This window comes from Dryobates pubescens, chromosome 9, assembly GCF_014839835.1.
Source record: "Dryobates pubescens isolate bDryPub1 chromosome 9, bDryPub1.pri, whole genome shotgun sequence".
Taxonomy (NCBI): Eukaryota; Metazoa; Chordata; class Aves; order Piciformes; family Picidae; genus Dryobates; species Dryobates pubescens.
Window position 1 is genome coordinate 37,936,884 of NC_071620.1, and position 21,731 is coordinate 37,958,614.

The window sequence follows — 21,731 nt, forward strand, 5'->3', positions numbered from 1 at the left end:
ATTGAGCCCCAAAATGCCCACTTAATCCTGAAGCTGCCACTTCAGGAGTGGTTTTAGTTTGACATATGCAAGATAAGAAGAGAGATACGCAAGATAAGAAGAGATGTTTGTATCATAGCAGTGAGCTGACATGCTAATTTCAAATCCAGAGCTATCCAATATGCACAGCAGAAGGATTTTCGTTACACAGTTCAGGATTTGTGTTCCACTATGTTTGGAGGGGACGAACTGTGTATTTGAACTGGTCATATGGTATCATTGAAGTGTAGCCATAACATACTTGTCTGACAAAACCATTCTTGCCCTGTTCTTACCAGAAGCCATTAAAAAGCACTATTCTACACCACCCCATACAGAAGACATGACTTAGTAAGGGACTCTGGTCAAAGGAACCAATTACTTTCTTAATACTGTCTCCAGTATGTGGTCTGTCTCATGACTACACTGTGGTTCCACCTGAACATCACTTCAAGCAGCAGCACAACTGTCCCTTAGTTTCAGCATCATTTCCAAGCACTTGCCTAGCAGCATTGTGCAAGTGCTGGAGCTCAACTGCAACTTGCAGCCTTCATAGATGCCTGCTACTTTGGCCACTAACTTTATCAAGATGACAATTTCCATAGAAACCCAAGACACTGATTTCCTTTTTGGAAACAAAAGGTCCCCTTTACTGCCTTTCTGCAGTAGGGTCAGATTCCCCACCCACATTTTTTTTTGCTTATGGGAGCAGCTAGCCCCTAGCATCAGAAAAGCTGTCCTAGCCTTTCCCTTCCCAGAACAGTGTCACTGTAAAAGCCTCAAATCAGACAATTAAAAGAAACTCCTCTGGCCCTCTTGCCCTACTAAATTTGTCAAGAGCACCAAACAGACTTTCTGCAACAGTGTCACAGTATAACCATGGTTGGAAGAGACCCCAAGGATCATCAAGTCCAACCTGTTCCAACAGACCTCACGACTAGACCATGGCACCAAGTGCCATGTCCAATCTCCCCTTGAACACCTCCAGGGACGGCGACTCCACCACCTCCCTGGGCAGCCCATTCCAATGACGAATGACTCGCTCAGTGAAGAACTTTTTCCTCACCTCGAGTCTAAACCTCCCCTGGTACAGCTTGAGACTGTGTCCCCTTGTTCTGGTGCTGGGTGCCTGGGAGAAGAGACCACCCCCTTCCTGTCTACAACCACCTTTCAGGTAGTTGTAGAGGGCAATGAGGTCACCCCTGATCCTTCTCTTCTCCAGGCTAAACAATCCCAGCTCCCTCAGCCTCTCCTCATAGGGCTTGTGCTCAAGGCCTCTCACCAGCCTTGTTGCTCTCCAGGTAGGGAGATTCACTTGGACACATCAGGTGAAGGCTTTGACTAACTGAGGTCAATAGCAGCCTTCCCCAGCTTGGGCAATGAATATTTTCCAACAGATTAGAGAAGAGGATGGAGGAGCTCTGCTTGTGTTTTCCACACAGCTTCTCTGTAAAAGACTCCTGTTTATCCAGAAACCAAGGAAATCACATCTCACCACACAAAACCAGATGGAATCTAGTCATCTGAGGAAAGAGGGTTACTTATTTTGAGGGCAAAGACTGATTCTGATGAAGTCCAAAGAAAACTTGAATGAGTTCATCCATTCATTATTAATTTCTCTATTACCTGAATGAATAAATACAAAATCATATTCATCTGAATTTTGCTTTCAATCTTCCTTTCTTAAACACCATGGAGGAAAGGAAAAAAAAGAAGGAGGGAAAAAAAAAGAGCAAGCAGATGAATAGCTGCAGTTGAGGATCTTCACCAACATTTATGTCAATAGAAAATTCCTAGGAAAAAAATGAAAAAATATTCTCCTTCTCTGTATTGGAAATTTTTATGTGAAATACAAAAAATATTAGCTAGTGGTGGATCTCCAAACTGAAACATATTTAAATACATGAAAATAAACCCCTTACTTTGGAAGCTGTATCAGAAAGCAATAGAGAAGTAAATCAGAGCAGGCTGACACACCGAAATCGAATTCCATAAATAAATTTGATGCTTTTGGAAGCATTATTTGGAAGAGATATTGCTGTACTCAGCCTAATAGTTCCACTAAGCTGAATCCAATTAATAACTGTAATTTCTACTTTTGGACTACATTATTTTTAAAAGCACTGCTTTATAACATATTGCTTATTGCCATCTATTTTTCTCCTACCTATACTAAGGAGCAACTCCTTACGTGTTCCAATTTACCCATTCAAAAACCTCCACTGCGCTTCAGGCATTAAACCAATTCTGCAGTCTTCCCCACTTAGTCACTTGGAACTGTTTATTTTGCAGTTCGTATTTCTTTAATCAAATGTCACTGATTTTTGCTGAGTGTTCAAAGATGCTTTTCTTGAATTCAGAAAAGTACACTGGAGCTACACAGAATACAACCAGCCATGAGGAGTCGAAAGGGTGCATTAAGAAAACCAAATTCTTCCTTCCAATGCCTTTACAAGCTGAACAAAACAAAAGCAGTGCTGTTACATGAACAATATATTCAATGTGTCTTCTTTAATATTAGAAATACTTTCAAAATATGCCAAGATTTCAGAGCTGAGAAAATAAACAGCATCAGACTACAGCAAACACTGGACAGAGTTTGTTACTACTAGACTGCTGGCTGTCAGTATCACCTCAACAGTCTTTCCCTGCTGCTTAGATGACTATGCTTCAGGCTTCAACTGAAAGGAGAAGCAAGTACAGAAGTTAAGGTTCCCTGGCTCCGAGACCATCAGAATGTGAGAGAAAGCTCCCAGCATCTTCCCACACTGTGGAGCATACAATGCCACTCCATTCCTTGCGGTAGCACACTTCCCACATTAACTGGATTCATTTGAATAACTTCAATAAATGTATGTATTTAAAAGCAAATTCCTTTCCAGAAGAGCATCCTTAAAAAAAAACAACACACACAACACACCAAAAATCCCAAACAAACAAAAATCCCAACCACCCCAAAACAATCAAAACCCACAAAAAAAACAAACAAAATCAACAAAACTACACCACCACCACCCCCCAAAAAAATCCCCCAATCAAAACAAACATCCTTAAAACCCAAAACAAATTCAAAAACCTCTTGAAAAGAAGAAAGATCAAATCTTTCCTAATGCATCTACTGGCAGTGCCCTGCAGGGCCTGGCAAGGGAGAAAAAGTGCATTTGGCATATCATTAATCCATCTGAATTTTCTTCACTAACCTCAGTTTCATGCACTACAAGCAATAATCTCAAGAAGCACATTAATGCACTTTGATATCAACCAAATGGCAGGCTGGAGACTTTCTTCCCTGTTCTTCAATCCCCAAGGACAGGCTAGGATGAAACCACATCTCACCCCAACTTCTAGCAAGCTTGTTTTCTGGCTCCATACTAGTTGTCTTGTTAATACTGTTCCTCCCCCCCTGTCTGAGGACCTAACTGTCCTCTGAGCAATGACCCCATTTTGAATTACCTGTTCACTGCTCAAGGGGTTTGTAAGGAGGGTTTAGCTTGAGAGCCCCCTAAATGTTGAATTTCCATGTAAAACCAGCTGTACTATAGATGGAAGTAGCAAGGGACTTCAGAAGCACTTGCATCAATATCTGAGAGTTCTCCAGCTTTCTCACACTGTACAGATGTGCATTCACGTTACTGCTACAAGCCCAGAAGAGGTTCAGCTGAGATGCCAGAAAAGACAGTTATAGGAGAGAAAAGATACCAACTGATCTTAAGATTAAAATCCATATAATTACTGTTCATAATTAACAACCACAGAAAAATAAATTCAGATAAAACTGGCAAGCATTGTTTTGTTTATCATTAAAATAAAGTCTGTGGCATATTGTACCACCCCCCTCCTTTTTTTGTTTTTATCTACAACATACTTAGATTAAAATCCAAATACTAGCAACTTACTTTTCAACATTAACAATCAAATAGTATTCCTGTTGCCAACAGTTTGTTTTTTTCCCCAACAGCATTGACAGCAATTATTACGTGTAAAGCACAGAACGGCTTAGGTTGGAAGGGACCTTAGAGATCAACCACTCCAACCTCCCTATCATGGGCATGGATGCCTTTCAACTCGACCTTTTTACCCAAGGTCTCATCCAATCTGGTTTTGAACACCTTCAGGGAAGGGATATCCATGACCACTCTGGGCAACCTAGTCCAGAGTCTCACCACCCTTGTACTAAAGAACTTGTTCCCAAGATCCAGTCTAAACTTACTCTCCCCTCAGCTTAAAACCACTCCTCCATGTCCTATCACTAGACATCCTTATGGAAAGTCCCTCTCCAGCCTTCCTGTAGGCTCCTTTCAAGTATTGGAAAGCAGCTGTAAGATCCCCTTGGAGTCTTCTCTTACCCAGGCTAAACAACCTCATCTCCCTCAACTTATCTTCACAGCAGAGACGCTCCAGCCCTTGGATCATCCTTGTAGCCCTCCTCTAGACTCACTCCAACAATTCCATATAAAACACTGTTAGTCAGTGAAACAGAAAAGAAGTAAAGACAGACTATGGCTTACTCATTTCCTTCAAACCTAGAGCAAAACTACTAGGCCTGAACTTGTTTAGTGTTTCAGAACAGGAGCTATGAAGCTGCATTGTACGTAAGGGGAAAGTGGGGTTTGGGAATACACTGCACAAAGAAAACTCAACTTAAAACCATTAAGTAAATAAACAAACCCCAACAACCAACATGAAGAGTGTAAACAGTAAATTTTGCAACAGCTCACAACAATAGAATGTTTTCAGTCGCTCCCACTTGCAATATAGAGGAGCTAAAGCACCAAGGGCTTTAAGGCAAATTCTGACTCATAGGCGATATTTTATCACAAGACATGTGAGTTGCTTCTAACAATGCAACAACTGGCAATCTTTCAACTGGGGAATCTCCTCTATCCCCCAGAAGAAAAACACCCTTTGCTGTAGTTTTATAAAAAGCAACCATGAGGGAGAACAAGTACCAGCATCTGCTGTGGGTTTGTTTTCAACACAGGCGAATTTTCAGACTGCCTACTTCTCTACATATGACGAAATACGTATTCCTGGGTAAGCAGGAACAAAACATAGGTAGCTGTGTTTTTTCAACATTCAGCCAGTTCAGTTACAAAAGATCACAGCAGAGAGTATCTACAGCAACAATTTAAAGTTTAAGTGGACAGTGAAGCAAGTGAAAGCATAACTACCTGGAATAAAAGCCCAGCTATGTATTTGTGTATCATTGTACGCTAGAGCAATTTAATTCCCAAGAGGGAGATTTTTCACTTACTCCAAATACTGAGCAAGATGAAAAATTTTATGCAGAAATGCAATAAATGGCATTATTTTCACAACTGAAAGTAGTGATTGCATAAGCAAAAGTAGGAATTTCCTTGGTTTTTGTTTGGTTTTTTCCCCCCAATCTGTTCCTGTCTGCACCAGTGCGTGTGTCAGCATCTCACTACAATAATCCAGCCACTTCTAAGTCTACACTTTCTTCTACTTTTAGCATACCTTTTGTTTTGACATCTGGCACTCACAAACATTTGTTAAATTACCAATTAAACTTAACAATTTAATGTAAAGTGGTCATTTATTAAGAGAAACAGCTAGCACCACAAACTGCTTCTAGCAAAACAGATCTTCCTTGACTGACTTGCCAACCAGAAGCTGTACAAGGAAGGGTAGGTATATAAATGCCAATGCATTTTATTCACAACATCCAAGCTCACAGTTATGTTGGAGCCTTATATACTTCTGAGATTGGTTCACTGGTGCTGTGTCCTGTGTGCAGCTGCTGTTTAGCCTTTGAGAATTTGGTATAAAAGCCAACAGCACCGTAAGAGAACAGCAGAGATTTTGTACTTGCTTTGCAGTGGTCTGAAAGAACAGGGGCAAAAAAGACTCTTGGTTTATCTAGTAGACATTTACCTCATGTAACCCCCAAAGATCTGAAAACAGTTCTGTGGAATTGGATTAGAAAGAAAAGAAGAAAAAAAAGTCAGACAAATAAGGTGTGTTCCCAGGAATGACTAAGCTTAGAATCATAGAATTGTTAGGGTTGGAAGGGACCTCAAGATCATTCAGTTCCAACCTCTCTGCCATAGGCAGGGACACCTCACACTAGATCATGTTGCTCAGAGCCACATCCAGCCGGGCCTTAAAAACCATCAAGGAATGGGGCTTCCACCACCTCCCTGGGCAACCTGTGCCAGTGTCTCACCACCCTCATGGGGAAGAACTTCTTCCTAACATCCAGTCTGAATCTACCCATTTCTATGTCCCTCACTTTGCACACACATTCAGTCTGGGATTCACTAACATTTCAAACAGATACAGCTTTCCTTCTTTTCTTCTTCTTTACTCACTACAGGAAAATCACTCACAGCAGTAGTTGATCTTGCTTAAAGGTTTTTGGCAGCACAAGTAAAGCTCAAGTTTTCAGGAGACTTCTTATAAGGGGCATGAAGAAGCACACTTCAGGAGAGCACAAGGCCAGGCGCATGCTTTCACTGTTGTTGGGGGGCAAAAAGATAGCCAGTGGTGCACTGCTCTTCCCAGTGCTCAGCAGAAGCTACCACCTCACACAGACCTTTCCACCAGCACAGCAATTACAACAGCAGCAGGAGCTTCCAGCTTCCACTGCCTAGGCAATGCCACCTGTGCTAGATGGCTGGAGGACATCAGCAGTGTCAAAGACAACCAGTGCAAAGACACAGGAGTGCACAAGGTACTGTTGTTAATCTATTGAAACAGTGCTGTGTAACCTTCCTAATAATTTTGTTTGTCTTTCCAGAAGTTCTCAAGTTTATAGACGCTCCCCCCATGCCTTCCTGGCAAACTCAGAGCAATGGAGGCAACACAGATTCTTAATTACTGATAGAACAGGACCAGCTCTCAGAAGAATGAGACACTGAATCACTTTTGCACCACCTCGGGTATACCACTTCTGGAAATTTACCTGATGCAAAGAGGAGGAGCAGGAGCAGGGAGGTGATTGTCCCCTTGTACTCAGCACAGGTGAGGCAACACCTCAAGTATTGTGTTCAGTATAAGAGAGATGTCAAGGTGCTGGAGGAAGTGCAGAGGAGGGCAACAAAGCTGGTGAAGGGCCTGGGGTATAAACCTTGTGAGGGGTGACTGAGGGAGCTGGGGCTATTTGGTTTGCTGGGGAGCAGGCTGAGGGGAGACCTCATTGCTCTCTACAACTACCTGAAAGGACATTGTAGAGAGGCTGGTGCTGGTCTCTTCTCACAGATAATTAGTGATGGAACAAGAGGGAACAGCCTCAAGCTCTGACTGGGTAGGTTTAGACTGGACATTAGAAAAATGCTTCCCTTTGATGGGCAGCTTATCAACTCATATTCACTTATGGGAGCCAGAGATTGAAGAACCTGCTCAGTAGGCAAAACCAACATACGGAAAGCTGCATTGTTGATTGAAAATAACCTTCATTTAGATAAAACCATTACATTTCTTATGCAGTTTCTTAGCCTGTCTCTAACACACAGAGTTAACCAATTTCTCAAGCATTACAGCCAGGCCAGTCCTCCACAAGCAGAGGTAGTAATCTTTTAGGAAAGTTCCTGCAGACCAGTGGTCACTTGGCTCCAAGGACAGAGGAAAACCAGCAGAACTGTATTCACTTTACCTTTGCAATTCACTAAGTGCTCTACTCGTAGATGGACTAGGGTTTAGCCTCAGGAAATTCTGCTTCAAATTGAGATGAGTGAGGTCTTGGCTATAAAACAGGTTGGCAGGCAGGTGCTCCAGGCTGCAGCACGAAAGATCCACTGAGCTTATGCGTTGTGATGCAACCTGGAAGTCAAAAAGTACATTGATGTTAATTTTGCAGTAAAACAAGAACAGTTCCTTTCCTTCCACTACCACAAGATAAACCAGTTCTAAGCACAGAAGTCAGTGTTGGTATATGCAGCTGATCTAACATGGTTTATAACACTGCTGTACATTGTGCCATGATCTCTTGGCTTCAGTGTTCAAACCAGGTCCACAGATGGCTAGGAGGGAGAAAAGCACGTAAAGTTTGTCAAATTTGTAAGCAGAACTGATTCATTTTCATCAATGAAGTTACATGATACTCTATGACAAGAAAAAAGGTAAAGGATTTGACAATTTTTAGCTTAGTTCTCTAGTTCACAAGTAACAGCTGCAAAAATACAGCACAGAAGTCTTCCACACTGCTGCATGACTGGTCAGTACACCCAAGTGAGTAAAGGTGAGGGGATAACAGACATCATCCTGTCCTGGGTTCAAGGGTGAAAAGCTAGTGTCCTTCCAGTACCTGAAGAGAGCCTACATGAAGAATGGAGAGAGACTGTTCACGAAGGCCTGCAGTGACAGGAGAAGGAGCAATGGCTTCAAACTAGAGAACAGCAGATTTAGATTGGATGTTATGAACAAGTTCTTTACTATGAGGGTGGTGGAACACTGGAACAGGTTGCCTAGGGAGGTGGTTGAGGCCCCTTCCCTGGAGGTATTCAAGGTGAGGGTCAACAAAGCCCTAGGCAACCTGATCTAGTTGAGGATGTCCCTGCTGAATGTGGGGAGGTTGGACTAGAACACCTTTGGAGGTCCCTTCCTACCCAGACCATTCTACGATTTTATGATAAGTGGTCTCTATTATAAACACACAGCAACAAGCATCCAAAATCATAGAATCAACCAGGTTGGAAGAGACCTCCAAGATCATCCAGTCCAACCTATCACCAGCCCTATCCCATCAACTAGACCATGGCACTAAGTGCCTCATCCAGGCTTTCCTTGAAGATCTCCTGGTACAGCGACTCCACCACCTCCCTGGGCAGCCCATTCCCATGGCCAATCACTCTGTGAAGAATTTCTTCCAAATATCCAGCCTGAACCTCCTCTGGCACAACTTGAGACTGTGTCCTCTTGTTCTGGTGCTGGTTGCTTGGAAGAACAGACGGACCCCCACCAGGCTACAACCGCCCTTCAGGTAGTTGTAGACAACAATAACGTCTGCCCTGAGCCTCCTCTTCTCCAGGCTGAACAACCCCAGCTCCCTCAGCCTCTCCTCATAGGGCTGTGCTCCAGGCTGCTCACCAGTTTTGTAACCCTTCTCTGGACACGTTTCAGTACCTCAACATCTCTCTTGAATTGAGTGGCCCAGAACTGGACACAATACTCAACAAGAACAGACAGTGCAGTGTTTTTCTCTAATGTGACCTAATAAAATACTCAATTTTTTGTTTCTCAATTAATTCAGTCATTTTAGTACTGTAGGTACTGTTTTTCTTGCTCTTGTAATATTAGACAGAACATAATCATAAGCTATTCTGAGCAGTCATTTCTGAAAGCAAGGTATTCAGCCTGTTTGTGGTGCCAGGGCCTGCCCAGTATGGTACAGTACTCATCACACTGAATCTACAAAAGGTGAGAAAGTGCTGACACCTGTCATAATTAAAAAGCAGAAGGTATCATCTCAGGTGCAATGCTTACAATACACAGTTGCTCAAACTACTTGTTTCAAATGTGATATGAACAATAATAAGCAACCCAGCAGTGCTTAGCAAGGTGTGCTAGTCTAAAAATAGCTAAGTACCAGAACTCTGAGTGTGAACCATGACAAAGCAGCCAAACAGATCCAACTTTTATTTGGCTCAAAAATTCCTTATCAAATCCTTTCTTAAAATCATCCAGCTCTGTTAAAAAAAAAACCCACCCCAAAAAACCCCCACCACACCAAAACAAAACCACCCCATCCAGTTAAAAGTAATGATGCTTTTACAAGCTGTATCTTCTAGTTTTGTTTGTTTTCTTGGGTTTTTGGGTTGTTTGTGGGTTTGGTTTCTCTATGCTTGTTGTAGGGTTTATTTTGGGTTTGCCTTTTTAAAAAGGGGTCACTTTGTTATACAAATCATTTAATTATGATTTTTCACACAATTGATACATACTGAGTGATGCCTCTACCAGGGAGGCAAGTGTGAAAGTTAAAACGCTATTTTGAAAGGTGACAGAATCAAAGAGTGGGGTTGGGTTGGAAGGGACCTCCAAAGAGCATCTAGTTCAACTCCTCTGTAGTTAGCAGGGACATCCTCCATTGAATCAGGCTGCCCAGAGCCCTGTCAACTCTCACCTTGAGTATCTCCAGGAATAGGGTCTCAACTACCTCTCTGGGCAACCTGTTGCAGTGTTCCACTACCCACACAATAAAGAGCTTCCTTCTAACCTCCAACCTAAATCTCCTCTTCTCTAATTTCAAACCATTGCCCCTGATCTTATCAGTACAGGCCTTTGTAGACACTCCCTCTCCAGCCTTCTTGTAGGCTCCCTTCAGGTACTGGAAGGACACTATCAGGTTTCCCCAGATCCTTCTCTTCTCCAGGTTGAAGAAGCCCAGCTCCCTCAGCCTGTCTTTGTAGCAGAGGTGTTCCAAGCCCCCTCCTCTACACCCACTCCAACTCCACATCCTTCCTGTATTGCAGGCACCAGAGGTGAAAGCAATCAGTGTTATTTTCTCCTGTATTTCATTCATACATATTCTGGATACGCACAAACCTAAAAGTGACAGATATGTGCTTGAAATCAGCTTCCCTTAAATGTTAAGCAAACCCAAGTAGGAATAGGTTGCTCAGAGCCTTGTCAAGCCTGCCCTTGAATATCTTCAGGGATGGGGCCTCAATCCTCATGGTAAAGAGCACATTCCTAACAAGTGACAGTTCAATAAAACTATAGTTTGTTCTGGAAGTCTTTTTTGTTGGGAAAAAAGCAGGACTCTAAGAATTAACTTCTGCATTGTTATGAGGAATACTCATTATAAAGAAATCATTTTCACACAGGCAGGGATATAAAGCCTTTTCTCTCACCATTACACAATATTGTTGTGTAACAAATTCCTAGAGAATAGAGAAACAAGATGAAAAAAACCACAGAGTGACAAAGGAGAGCAATATCTAAACAATACTTTCTTTGGTTCCCTAGAAACTTGTATCTGTTGTTTTGAAGTTGAGTATTGAAATTCTGAAATTATATTGTCCCTAAATCAAACAACAGAGGGATCTTTCAATCCTGCAATCATCTTCAATTGACTCAAATGCAGGAAAGCTGTGCATGTGTGTGTCTGTTATTGTTTTCTTAATAGCAAAGCAGTTTTCTAAAGGATGATGCAGCTTTTAATAAAGCACTTGGTTTCCTTGACTCACTGTGGGGAATCACTACAGAGATAAGCTGAAAAAGGGTGAGAAAATGCTGACTAGAATACATTCAGAGGAAGAGACATTATCTGTAGAAAGTATAAAGTTTCCACTGGAGGAAAAACAACACTGTAAATAAATACCTCAATAACTTATCTGGGCTGGGTTCAACCAACCCATGCTCCAACAAGTAGCGAGGAGAGTCACTATGGCAGCAATGCTAGAGGGAAAGGCTTTCTAGGTGCATGTGAAACTTACCCTTATTATGGCTTGTTGGGTGTTTTTTTCCTAGCAAACTTAAAAGTAGAACTGTTTTATATGGTTAACACACCTATACAACAATAAAAACACAAGTAGCACAGTTCACAATACCCAAAGCAGAAGAAGCCATTGCCCAGACCAAGCACTCTGGAACATCTTCTCACCACATCCTAAACTCCATATATCCTTAACAGTTGTTCTCTCATGGAACTCCTGCTCCACTTCCAGCATAAATAACATTAGGGAAATGGTTGGGACAGTGCTCCCATCAGGAACAGTGTGGCCACCAAGAGCAGGGAAGTCCTCCTGCCCCTGTACTCAGCACTGGTTAGGCCACACCTTGAGTCCTGTGTCCAGTTCTGGGCCCCTGAGTTTAGGAAAGATGTTGACTTGCTAGAACAGGTCCAGAGAAGGGCAACAAAGCTGGGGAGGGGTTTGGAGCACAAGCCCTATGAAGAGAGACTGAAGGAGCTGGGGGTTGCTTAGCCTGGAGAAGAGAAGGCTCAAGGGAGACCTTATTGCTCTCTATAATTACCTGAAGGGAGGTTGTAGCCAGGTGGGGGCTGGTCTCCTCTCCCAGGCAACCAGCACCAGAACAAGAGGACACAGTCTCAAGCTGCACCAGGGGAGGTTTAGGATGGATGTTAGGAAGAAGTTCTTCATAGAAAAGACAGATTGGCCATTGGAATGGGCTGCCCAGGGCAGTGGTGGAGTCACCATCACTGGAGGTGATGGCCTACAGTGTTCCAAGTTCTTTTTTTTTTGTCTCCATGAAGCATGCTGAAGTGAAGTTTCAAAGAAGTGGTACAGAACTACAGCACATGCCCTACACCGAGCCCTGGTTCTACACACTGCAAACACCAAAAAGCTGTCACCATGCTTTTTAATTTTCAGCCAGCAGCAACAAAATACAGATCTAGTCTGTGAATACTTCCACAAATAATGGTGCCAGAGAGCTCCTTCCCTCTCTCAGGCAGTATGTCTTCTGCTACTCCTCATCTACAAGCTGCACATGTGGCAGAGAACTAGGTGTCTCCCAAACATGAAAACTCACTTATAAACGTGTTACTTCTGCTGTAACTGTACTTGCAAATCTAAACAAAAAGCCAGCAGTACCTCAAATAAAGGAAGATTTGCCCCAGTGTTTCAATTGTAATTTTTTCAGCGTTATTTTTTAAAAGGAGATAGTACTTCAAGGCTGGAGAAAGTCTGCTGTGGATACGCTGTGAATCTTAAGCAGCTGGCAACAAAAACACAGGAAAAATGCTTGTATCAATCAATGTCTTGCCTCTTTTGCCATGCAGGGCTAAAAAACCACTTTGCTTTGTCCATGAGTATAATGCTACCTCTGTCACCAAGCTATGCAACAAGACTGATTACTGCCTTTGTTTTAAAACCTTGGCTATACTACAAAAATTATCTGTTGCTGACAATGGGTGTCAGCAATGGACATAGCTGAACCCAGCTGTATGGACAAATACAAGCCTTGTTTACACAAGAACATCTTTTGGTGTGACCTGGGGTATGACTTTAAACCAATGCAATTATGTCTTTTTCCTGTTTACCCTCATCACATTCCCCATAGCTCTATTCAGATAAGACAATCAAAATAACTGAAGAGCCCACACTGTACGGGCAGCCAAATTCCCAATGTTTGAACTGAGCTGACAATGTTAAATTACACCTGCTGGAGACATGCTAATTCAAAGGCAGTGTAATTTTTCTCCTTTAGGATTTGTTTTCAAACAATTTGATAACCATCACACCCCACCAATGCCTGCATAAGGCTTAACTAAACAGTGATGCATAAGCTTGAAACATTTAAACTAACCGCTTAGAGCAAGTAAGTTCTCCTCGCCTCAGAGCCAACCCTGCTTCAAATCCTAATCCTCCTTTCTATGTGAACATCAAAGCCTCCTGTTCAGCCGAGAGGCCTCCCTCTGCTGAGCTCCACTCCACAGCCAGGAAACACATCAGTGCTCTCAGCCACAGCCAAGAGCAGAGGAAACGTTCAGGCTGGTGAACATGCTAACATCAAAAACCTTAATGAAAGGGGTGGGGGAAGAAATAAAAAAGGTTTTCTTTGTCTTTAGAGCTATCCATTTTCATTTTGAAATGCCCTCTTCTAAAATGGATGCAGGCCAAAAGGTGAAAGGTAATGGCTTTTCTGGCCTCTCCTTTTTGCTTTCTTTCTAATGTTAAATTAGAAACATGTGAACCAAGAATCTTGAAAAGAAAAAATAAAACTCAGCAGAGGCTTGAAAGCGTGTCACTCAGATTCACAAACCCAACAGCTAGGAGTCATAACTGCCTACCATGACAAAGGGCAGGAGAGCACACAGGTATGGCAGCTTTCACGGAGCACCCACTTCTCACTCCATTCTCCTCTGCAGGCAGTGCAGCAAAAAGCCTCTGGTTCAAATACTTCACACCAGTGGGACTTGAGGGCATGAAGATTATTTAACTTGTCCCTGCTCTCTCCTCCTTAGCTCTGAACAGAGATTTATATGGCATGCAGAAACAGCTCACTTCTATTTTTAGCCCTTTCACAAAGCTGTAGCAACTTAACTGAAAACAGTAGTAGCAAATGTGTGGAGGGAGGGGAGACGATGAAGGCAATGAAGCAGAAATTGCACTTATGACAGGACTCCAGAGGAAATACCAGATGCAAAAGTCAGTGTCCCAGGATTAGCATCATGATCTTCAAAGTGAGAACCTGTCAAAAGCCTCAAAGTCATCACCTGTCATTTGGAAAGGTTTGGTACTATCTCTAGTCCTTTCTGGAGTAAGTATTTTTGTTCCTTCAGATGGAAAAGCGCTCTTTTAAAAATCAGCTGCTGGTATCAATACTACACAGGGAGCAATATCAACAGTTAGCTGTGTGGTAGTCATGCTATGATATTCACACTGATAAGATCCCTTCATGGATAAGGCTTAAGATGCAACTTGGAGTTAAGGGGCAGTAATGAGGTATAGCATTAAACTACTATAATTCAGACATGTTAATCTCCATTTGGTGGAGCAAGAAATACCAACATCCTTAAAACAACATGACTGAAAATAGACCATTTGTAAACGTTGCAAAACAGGTGAGGAATATCTCTTTTTCTTCCTACAGGCTGTATTAGACTTCATTTTTTTTACCAAGACAAGCTTCTGTACTACCAGCAAGCAGACTTTGCAATGAGCAGCCCTCCAGTAAAGACTTTCAGCATTCAGACTCAGATTTTGGCTATTGAGACTTTCAATAGATGTTCACTTGTCTGAGTCTCCCCAGGCCCATGTGGGGAGGGTTGTCAGGTTTTGCTTGTTTCTTTCAACTAAGAGGTTATGCTAGGTCCTAAGTTTCTGACCTAGGTTCTCTTACACAGCTGCATCATAGTACAGTACAGTAAGATGAACTCTTTTCATACCATTATTTCACAGGAGCTCAGAAAGGCCTTCTGACCCAAGGGGTTTTAATGCAAACAATCACAAACATAGCTCTATTTGCCCAAGGCCTAAAACTGGTCTCTAGCACTCATTCCCTCTTCTCCCAGGAGACCTTCCTTCTTCTCCACTGACTAAAGCAGCTTAAGAAAATCAGATGTCCCTAAAATTAGTTTTCGCTACCAATTCCTCTGCTTTTTTTCCTCCCTGCTAGACTTGACTCTCAGTGTTACAACCATTAGGTTTCGAGACCAACTCAGTCCTCACCTTATATGTACTGAAGTACTGTGCAATATATGTCAGCCCCTGGAACCCCCTCCAGCCTCATGGGATATGCTCACCAGAGACACTTAGTTCCCCTGAGCTTTATTAAGAGCAAAGTCACACTCCTCCACTCACTCCCACCCCCCAACACCCTAAGGATGAAAACATTTTGGGAGCCTCCAGGACCGAATACATCTTAAAAGGCAAGATCAGTGACAACTCACAGAGTTGCCACTGTAAGCTATGGTGATGTTTTTTCTACATTTATTCAGGAGCTGCACAAATTCAGCTTCAATAACATCATAACCTGATTTAGAGGCTTCAAAAGACATTACTTGAAAGATATTCCAGATGTGTGGGCAAGACCTGGTTTTCCATTCTCACTCTTGGTTGAAATACTTCAATATTTCAATACTGAAGTATTCTTAACTGATGGTAGCAAGTCCACAACAAGGACCAGATTTCTCTGATTTTCAGCAAGGGATAAATAGAGATAGATAGATATTTAAGTAGCTATAGTTTCTCTAGAAGAGAAATTATGAGAAAAGCTTGAAGTCACCAATTACATCACTTCAGAACCAGCTGAACTATTTTGACAAGAAAACTAACCAAAGGACCCAAAAACCCCAAGCTTCCCTCCTGAATCATTAAGAGAAACTACACTGAAACACGCTCAGAAGTTCATTTCCAAAACATCAACTAACCTCTGAAAAACAAAAGGCACAAAATAATAGGCTTTGAAGGGAAAAGAGGAGGAGGAGTAGGAGGAACCATTTCAAGTGTTACCCACCAAAAGAGAAACAAAACTGGCTTCAGACTGGGCTTTGCCAAATCTGCTTTCCGACTTGAGATGACAAGAAGCCACCCACAGCAAGAACGCCCGGATATGACTGCAGAGCAAAGACCCCAAATACTGAAGATCTCACACAGAAAAGAAGGAAGCCAAGTTCCGCATGGAAACCAGAGGTTTACGTTCAAATACTTGTGAGCACTGCCAAAAGGAAGCTGGGGGTTTATTTTTAGGCATCTATTTTTAGAGGAAGAATTCTCTCAGTATTGCTAATTTATAGTATTGGGGGGAGGGCAGGGGGAAATGTTTCCTTGTACTAGCTTAGAGTCATCATAATTTCCTGTGAGGATTAGCTTTGAAAAAAAGAAAAATTTTTAAAAAAGAGAAAGTATTTCAGGTTTCCACTTTCTTCACTAGGTGTCAAATTGACAGTTGCAAACAGCTTAACAGCATTTCCTAGTCTACCAAATGTGAAGAAACCTAGATAGCTGTCATCCTCAAAGAAAAGAAGATTCTTGCACAGCCTCAAATTTGGTTAAAGGCTATTCTGAAGAGATGCCACCAGTGAGAATTATACTAAACTCATTTTGAGGTCACACTAGTTTAGAGATTCATGTTCAAGCCTCTAAGCAGTACTGGCACAAGCAGCAAACAAATTACTGCATGGTCACCCTCTCAGCATCCCTGACTTCCAATCTGTCCCAAACACACACATGGTAGCTCAGCATCATGATGACACATTCAAGCACATAGATTAAGATGAAGTTAGAGGAAAATACCAGAAACTCCTAACTGCAGCACTTATACTGTGTGTGTCACAATTTTCTGTAGAACTACCAAAGCCATTAACCAATAGTAACAATAAAAGCAAAAACATTCACCTAGAAATTCAGATCTCAAGGAAACTAAAGTTACAGTTCTCTGTAATTTTCCTCCAGAAGAAGGATATCCATTGCTTAGGAGGCTAAACAGACGCCTGGAGAGGAGATACTGCATCCGCTGACTTTAAATTCACAGCAGTGTAACAAGTGATATCCCCAATAGCTTCTACTTCATTGCTGCCTATGAATTTCCCCTCCACTTGCCACTGCTCTGTGGCTTTGGAAAAAGGTATTCTTTGCTGGTTCTGGCTGGTAAGCATTGGAAAAGCCTGTCCTTAAAGCCTCCAGAGACAACTGAGGCTTAGCAATAAAAATCCCTGCAATGGTGAACTGTGTAAAGACGTTACAGCTCACTGCATTATCTAGAAAGAAACATGCATGAAACAGGTCAATCAGCTAATGGGCCAAGTCAAAACAAAAACCATGTAGGGCTAATTTAACCATGAGATCAGTGGCTTTGAGCTTTCTTTATGGTTGAAGGCCATATTTAATATTTAAAAGCTCTGCAAAGTTTGTGTTCCACACTGAATCTGGAATCTACACTTTAATCTTTCTCCTGGTTGACCATGCCAGATGTTAGTATCTGACTATCTAAAATAAAGATGAAGCTATAAGCACAAGTGGATAAGGCTTACTACTCATCACTTTGATGAGCAGAATCTTCTGTGCTGAAGGAAAAGGTAGTTGCATACTTAATCATCTTTCACTAGCTCAAAGGTGGACGAAGCACAGCTGAAAAACAGGTACATCTCTAGCAGAAATACTCAGTTGTTCCTGACCACACTTCAACGTCATTCCTGTAAAACACTTGCACAAGCTGATCATCTTGGGCTCCTACTTTGATAATACATTTGCAGATCTGTAATCAAGTGCAGTCTGGTGTGAAATACATAGAATACATAGAATACATAGAATAAACCAGGTTGGAAGAGACCTTCAAGATCATCGCGTCCAACCCATCAACCAATCCAACACCGCCCAAGCAACTAACCCACGGCACCAAGCACCCCGTCAAGTCTTCTCCTAAAAACCTCCAGTGATGGCGACTCCACCACCTCCCCAGGCAGCCCATTCCAATGTGCAATCACTCTTTCTGTATAGAACTTTTTTCTAACATCCAGCCTGAACCTCCCCTGGCGCAGCCTGAGACTGTGTCCTCTTGTTCTGGTACTGCTTGCCTGGGAGAAGAGACCAACATCCGTCTGTCTACAACCTCCCTTCAGGTAGTTGTAGAGAGTAATAAGGTCACCCCTGAGTCTCCTCTTCTCCAGGCTAAGCAACCCCAGCTCCCTCAGCCTCTCCTCGTAGGGCTTATGTTCCAAACCCCTCACCAACTTTGTTGCTCTTCTCTGGACTCGTTCCAGCAAGTCAACATCCTTCCTAAACTGAGAGGCCCAGAACTGGACACAGGACTCGAGGTGCGGCCTAACCAGTGCAGTGTACAGGGGCAGAAGCTCAGAGCTCAGACCTTTTTCCTCAGCTTTAATAAAAAAAAATCATATTACTGGAGTCACAGATCAGCTTTGTCCTCTTCATACAGCTCAGACTCACTTCACAACATGATCTCCAAACACAATTGTCAAACTTGTACTGAAAAAATAGCCAGAAGACTGAGACAGCTGATGATAATTAGGTAACTTGAGGCGGGGAAAAAACCTAACATGAATTTTGCACTGCTCCAGGTAGTTCTCCACAAAAGTTGAGGGAAGACAGACTACTGCTGTAGAGGCTCCTGCATTACCCACTTGGATCAACGAAATGAAATTCTGTTATTTTCTACTGGTTCCATGGTACAAACAAATGCATGAAGACAGCACTCTGCACTGATGTGAAAGAGGAGCAACATGGCAGCACCCCCTTCTCCCCTGAATTCCCTATTCTTGCTATTTTTAGTGGCTTTTAAAGACAATGTACATTGACATCATAATTTAATCTTTCCTTTTTCACAGCAGGCTAGGGCTGTCTGGAACACCATAGGTATTTCCATTGCAGGCTTTGAAGATAAAGGTGATTGGAAGAGGGAAGGGAAAATACAAAGATATGCAGCACAAAACTCTTAAGTTTGACAGGTTTTTAATCCAAGATTGCTTTTGGTTATTACTTGTGCCTTAAACAGGGGGGCTCTTTTGTGTACAGGTCCACATCCACCCTGGCACTTCAACCCCACACAACAGCTCATTCCCCACTAAACACTCTGTCACTACAGCCAGAGCTGTACAATTCACATAGCTGTGTACATGTACATTTATACTACATCTGTATTTACCTATATAATGTGTACAGGGAAGCCATGCACAGACAGCTTATATGAGGCAGTCATGCATTATTTAGAGCCTCTCTCTCTCATCTCTCTTCCTATACCTACCCAGTTGAACCAAGCACTATAGCAGAACATAAGTGTCACTTAAAGATGCTAACACACTTTCTGCTCTTCTATAACCAAGAATAGAGAAGTTCTGCCTAATCAGGTAACTTGCTCCAGTATGCCCAGTGATACATGCTGTTTCCAAGAAGATAAAATTCTGTAACACATCTCTCCTTAAGCTCTCCAACACCGAATTTGCACCACATCTTGGGATCCCATTTTTGAATGCATGCCTTAGAACATGGAGGACTGATCACCCTTTTCACCCCAAATCAAGGCCCATCTATGTCATAAACTGTGTAGTGGTCAACACTTACAGCAATTTCACATGTTGAAAAATGTTGAACTAAATTTAGATGTTATGAGAGTCAAACAGCAGATGCTCACTACCACACCCAAATTGACCCTCAAGACAATAAGTTGCACTGCTCAGTAACACCTTATACATAAACACTCTCTTCTGCTGCATCAAGGGTTTTGGAAGTGTCAAACGAGGGAAGCCCTCATCATGTCCATTTGTAAGTAGGTGGCTTTGCACTTGAGCTTTCCCTGCCCATGACAGGGATTTGGAGTAGATCATTTTTAAGGTCCCTTCCAGCCTAAGCCATTCTATGCCTTCACTGTTAACTGCATATCCTTTGCCTGTCCTGCATTTGACTTTCAAGAAGTAAACAGTGGCAGACCAGAATTGCTCTGTAAGTAACTCTGTGGATTCCAGAACCCTCAAAACAGCCTTATGCAGACAGAATTCTTTAAAGACATGAAGATCTCTCTTTTTCCCCCCCCTCCCCTTTCCCTCCCAGTTGCATAAGCTTATTTTTCACCATTTGGCAACAGAATGAACATATTAGATCACAAAGGACCACATTTGTTGTTGTTACTTTCCTTTTGAGCTTCCTTAATTAGGACTTGGGTATTTGTAAAGTAGAAGGAAATAAATACACTGTGGTATAGAACTATCAAGACTAACAAACAAGCCACATTTCCATCTTTTAAAAATATTCTGTTTGAAGCTAAATTAGCATATCTAAAAGTGACCTATTTGGAGTAAATATGTCACCAAGTTCAATATTCAGGTCAGTATCTGTGCAGTAATTCCAGTCCATCCAGAAAACAGAAGTTCAGTTCACTTCAGGACAGACACACACAGGAGAACAAATCCTAGCACCTATGCACAAATCCCTTCCAAAAATTTACTGGGGCAGAGCACGAGAGCTGTCTTGGCTAAGACAGATTTCACTGTTAGCATTAATGAGATTACACAGGAGCAATGCTCAGTTTTCATTACATTGAGCCCAAGTCTCTGCAACCATGAATTCAAATCTTCTCTAGCATAGATGTATTTATTGCAGGCATGAGGCGTTAGGGTTTGTCTCATTCCGGAACACCACTGAAAACTCCACATTGCCAGGATTCTGTGGGGAGGGAGACTGCAGAGCAAGCATTCTTTGCAAAGTCTCCTTTCAAGATTAAGCTTGTTATTCAAAAAATTAAAATAACTTCATCTTTCAGCTCTTTTGAAGTACAGAGAAGACCAACATGATTTTTTTTTGTTATATGTAGTTTACAACCAAATGAAGGAATTTTAATGAAATACTTTACCAGGGATCCCCTTCTGCATTAAAATTTATTATTAAAGCTTTCATTACACTTGCATCTGAAGCCTGTTTTCAGCAGCATGCACCAGAAGCCTGAAGGGCTGCATAAAAACTACCACTGAATGTAAGTCAACAGAAATTTGGTTTCAAAGCACATGCCACTCAATTACATCTATATTTAAAATACAGTCTTATTATTTGTAATAATTGACAGAAGTGCAACTACCATATACAACACCACCAGTAAAGAAGAATCTGTAAGCATAATGTGGCCTAAACCACATAGGCCTAGAAGAGTGTGTCCAGCAGATCAAGGGAGGTTCTCTACTCTGCCGTAGGGAGACCTCACCTGGAATACTGCATCCAGTTTTGGTCTCCCCAGTTCAGGAGGGACAAGGATCTACTTGAGAGAGTCCAACAGAGGGCTATGAGGATGAATAAGGGACTGGAGCACTGCCTTATGAGAAAAGGCTGAGAGCCCTGGGGCTTTTTAGTCTGGAGAAGAGAAGACTGAGAGGGGATTTCCTAAATATTTATAAATATCTGAGGGCTAGTTGTCAAGAGGGAGAGGACAGCACCTTCTACAATGCACCCTGTGATAGGACAAGGGACAAGGGATATACACTACAGCACAGGAGGTTCCACCTCAACATGAAGAGGGAACTTCTTTACTGTAAGGGTTACAAAGCACTGAAACAGGCTCCCCACAAACTTGTGGAGTCTCTTCTCTGGAGACTTTCAAGACGCATCTGGATGAGTTCCTGTGTGACCCGCACTACATTGTATGGTTATATGCTGCTGCTCTGGCAGCAATGATCTCTAGAGGTCCCTTCCAACCCCTAACACCCTGTGATCCTGCAATACAGTGCTTTACACAGCATTTTCTTGATTATCAGTATTTCAACTTCTTTGAAATTGAGTAGCTTCCCAACACCTAAGGCAGAGCAGAGGTGTGTAAATCTAGAGCATGGATGAAGCACCTTGCAT

The 21,731-nt window shown here is 42.2% G+C and overlaps 1 protein-coding gene across 1 annotated transcript in view; it reads right to left on the bottom strand.

Moving 5' to 3' along the window:
- The window catches only part of PHLPP1 (PH domain and leucine rich repeat protein phosphatase 1), a 144,540-nt gene that overhangs the window by 44,223 nt on the left and 78,586 nt on the right, over positions 1–21,731 (bottom strand). The window contains exon 4 of the mRNA XM_054164072.1: positions 7,634–7,800. Coding sequence (XP_054020047.1) covers positions 7,634–7,800 — 167 coding nt within the window. The remainder of the gene's footprint in view (positions 1–7,633; positions 7,801–21,731) is intronic.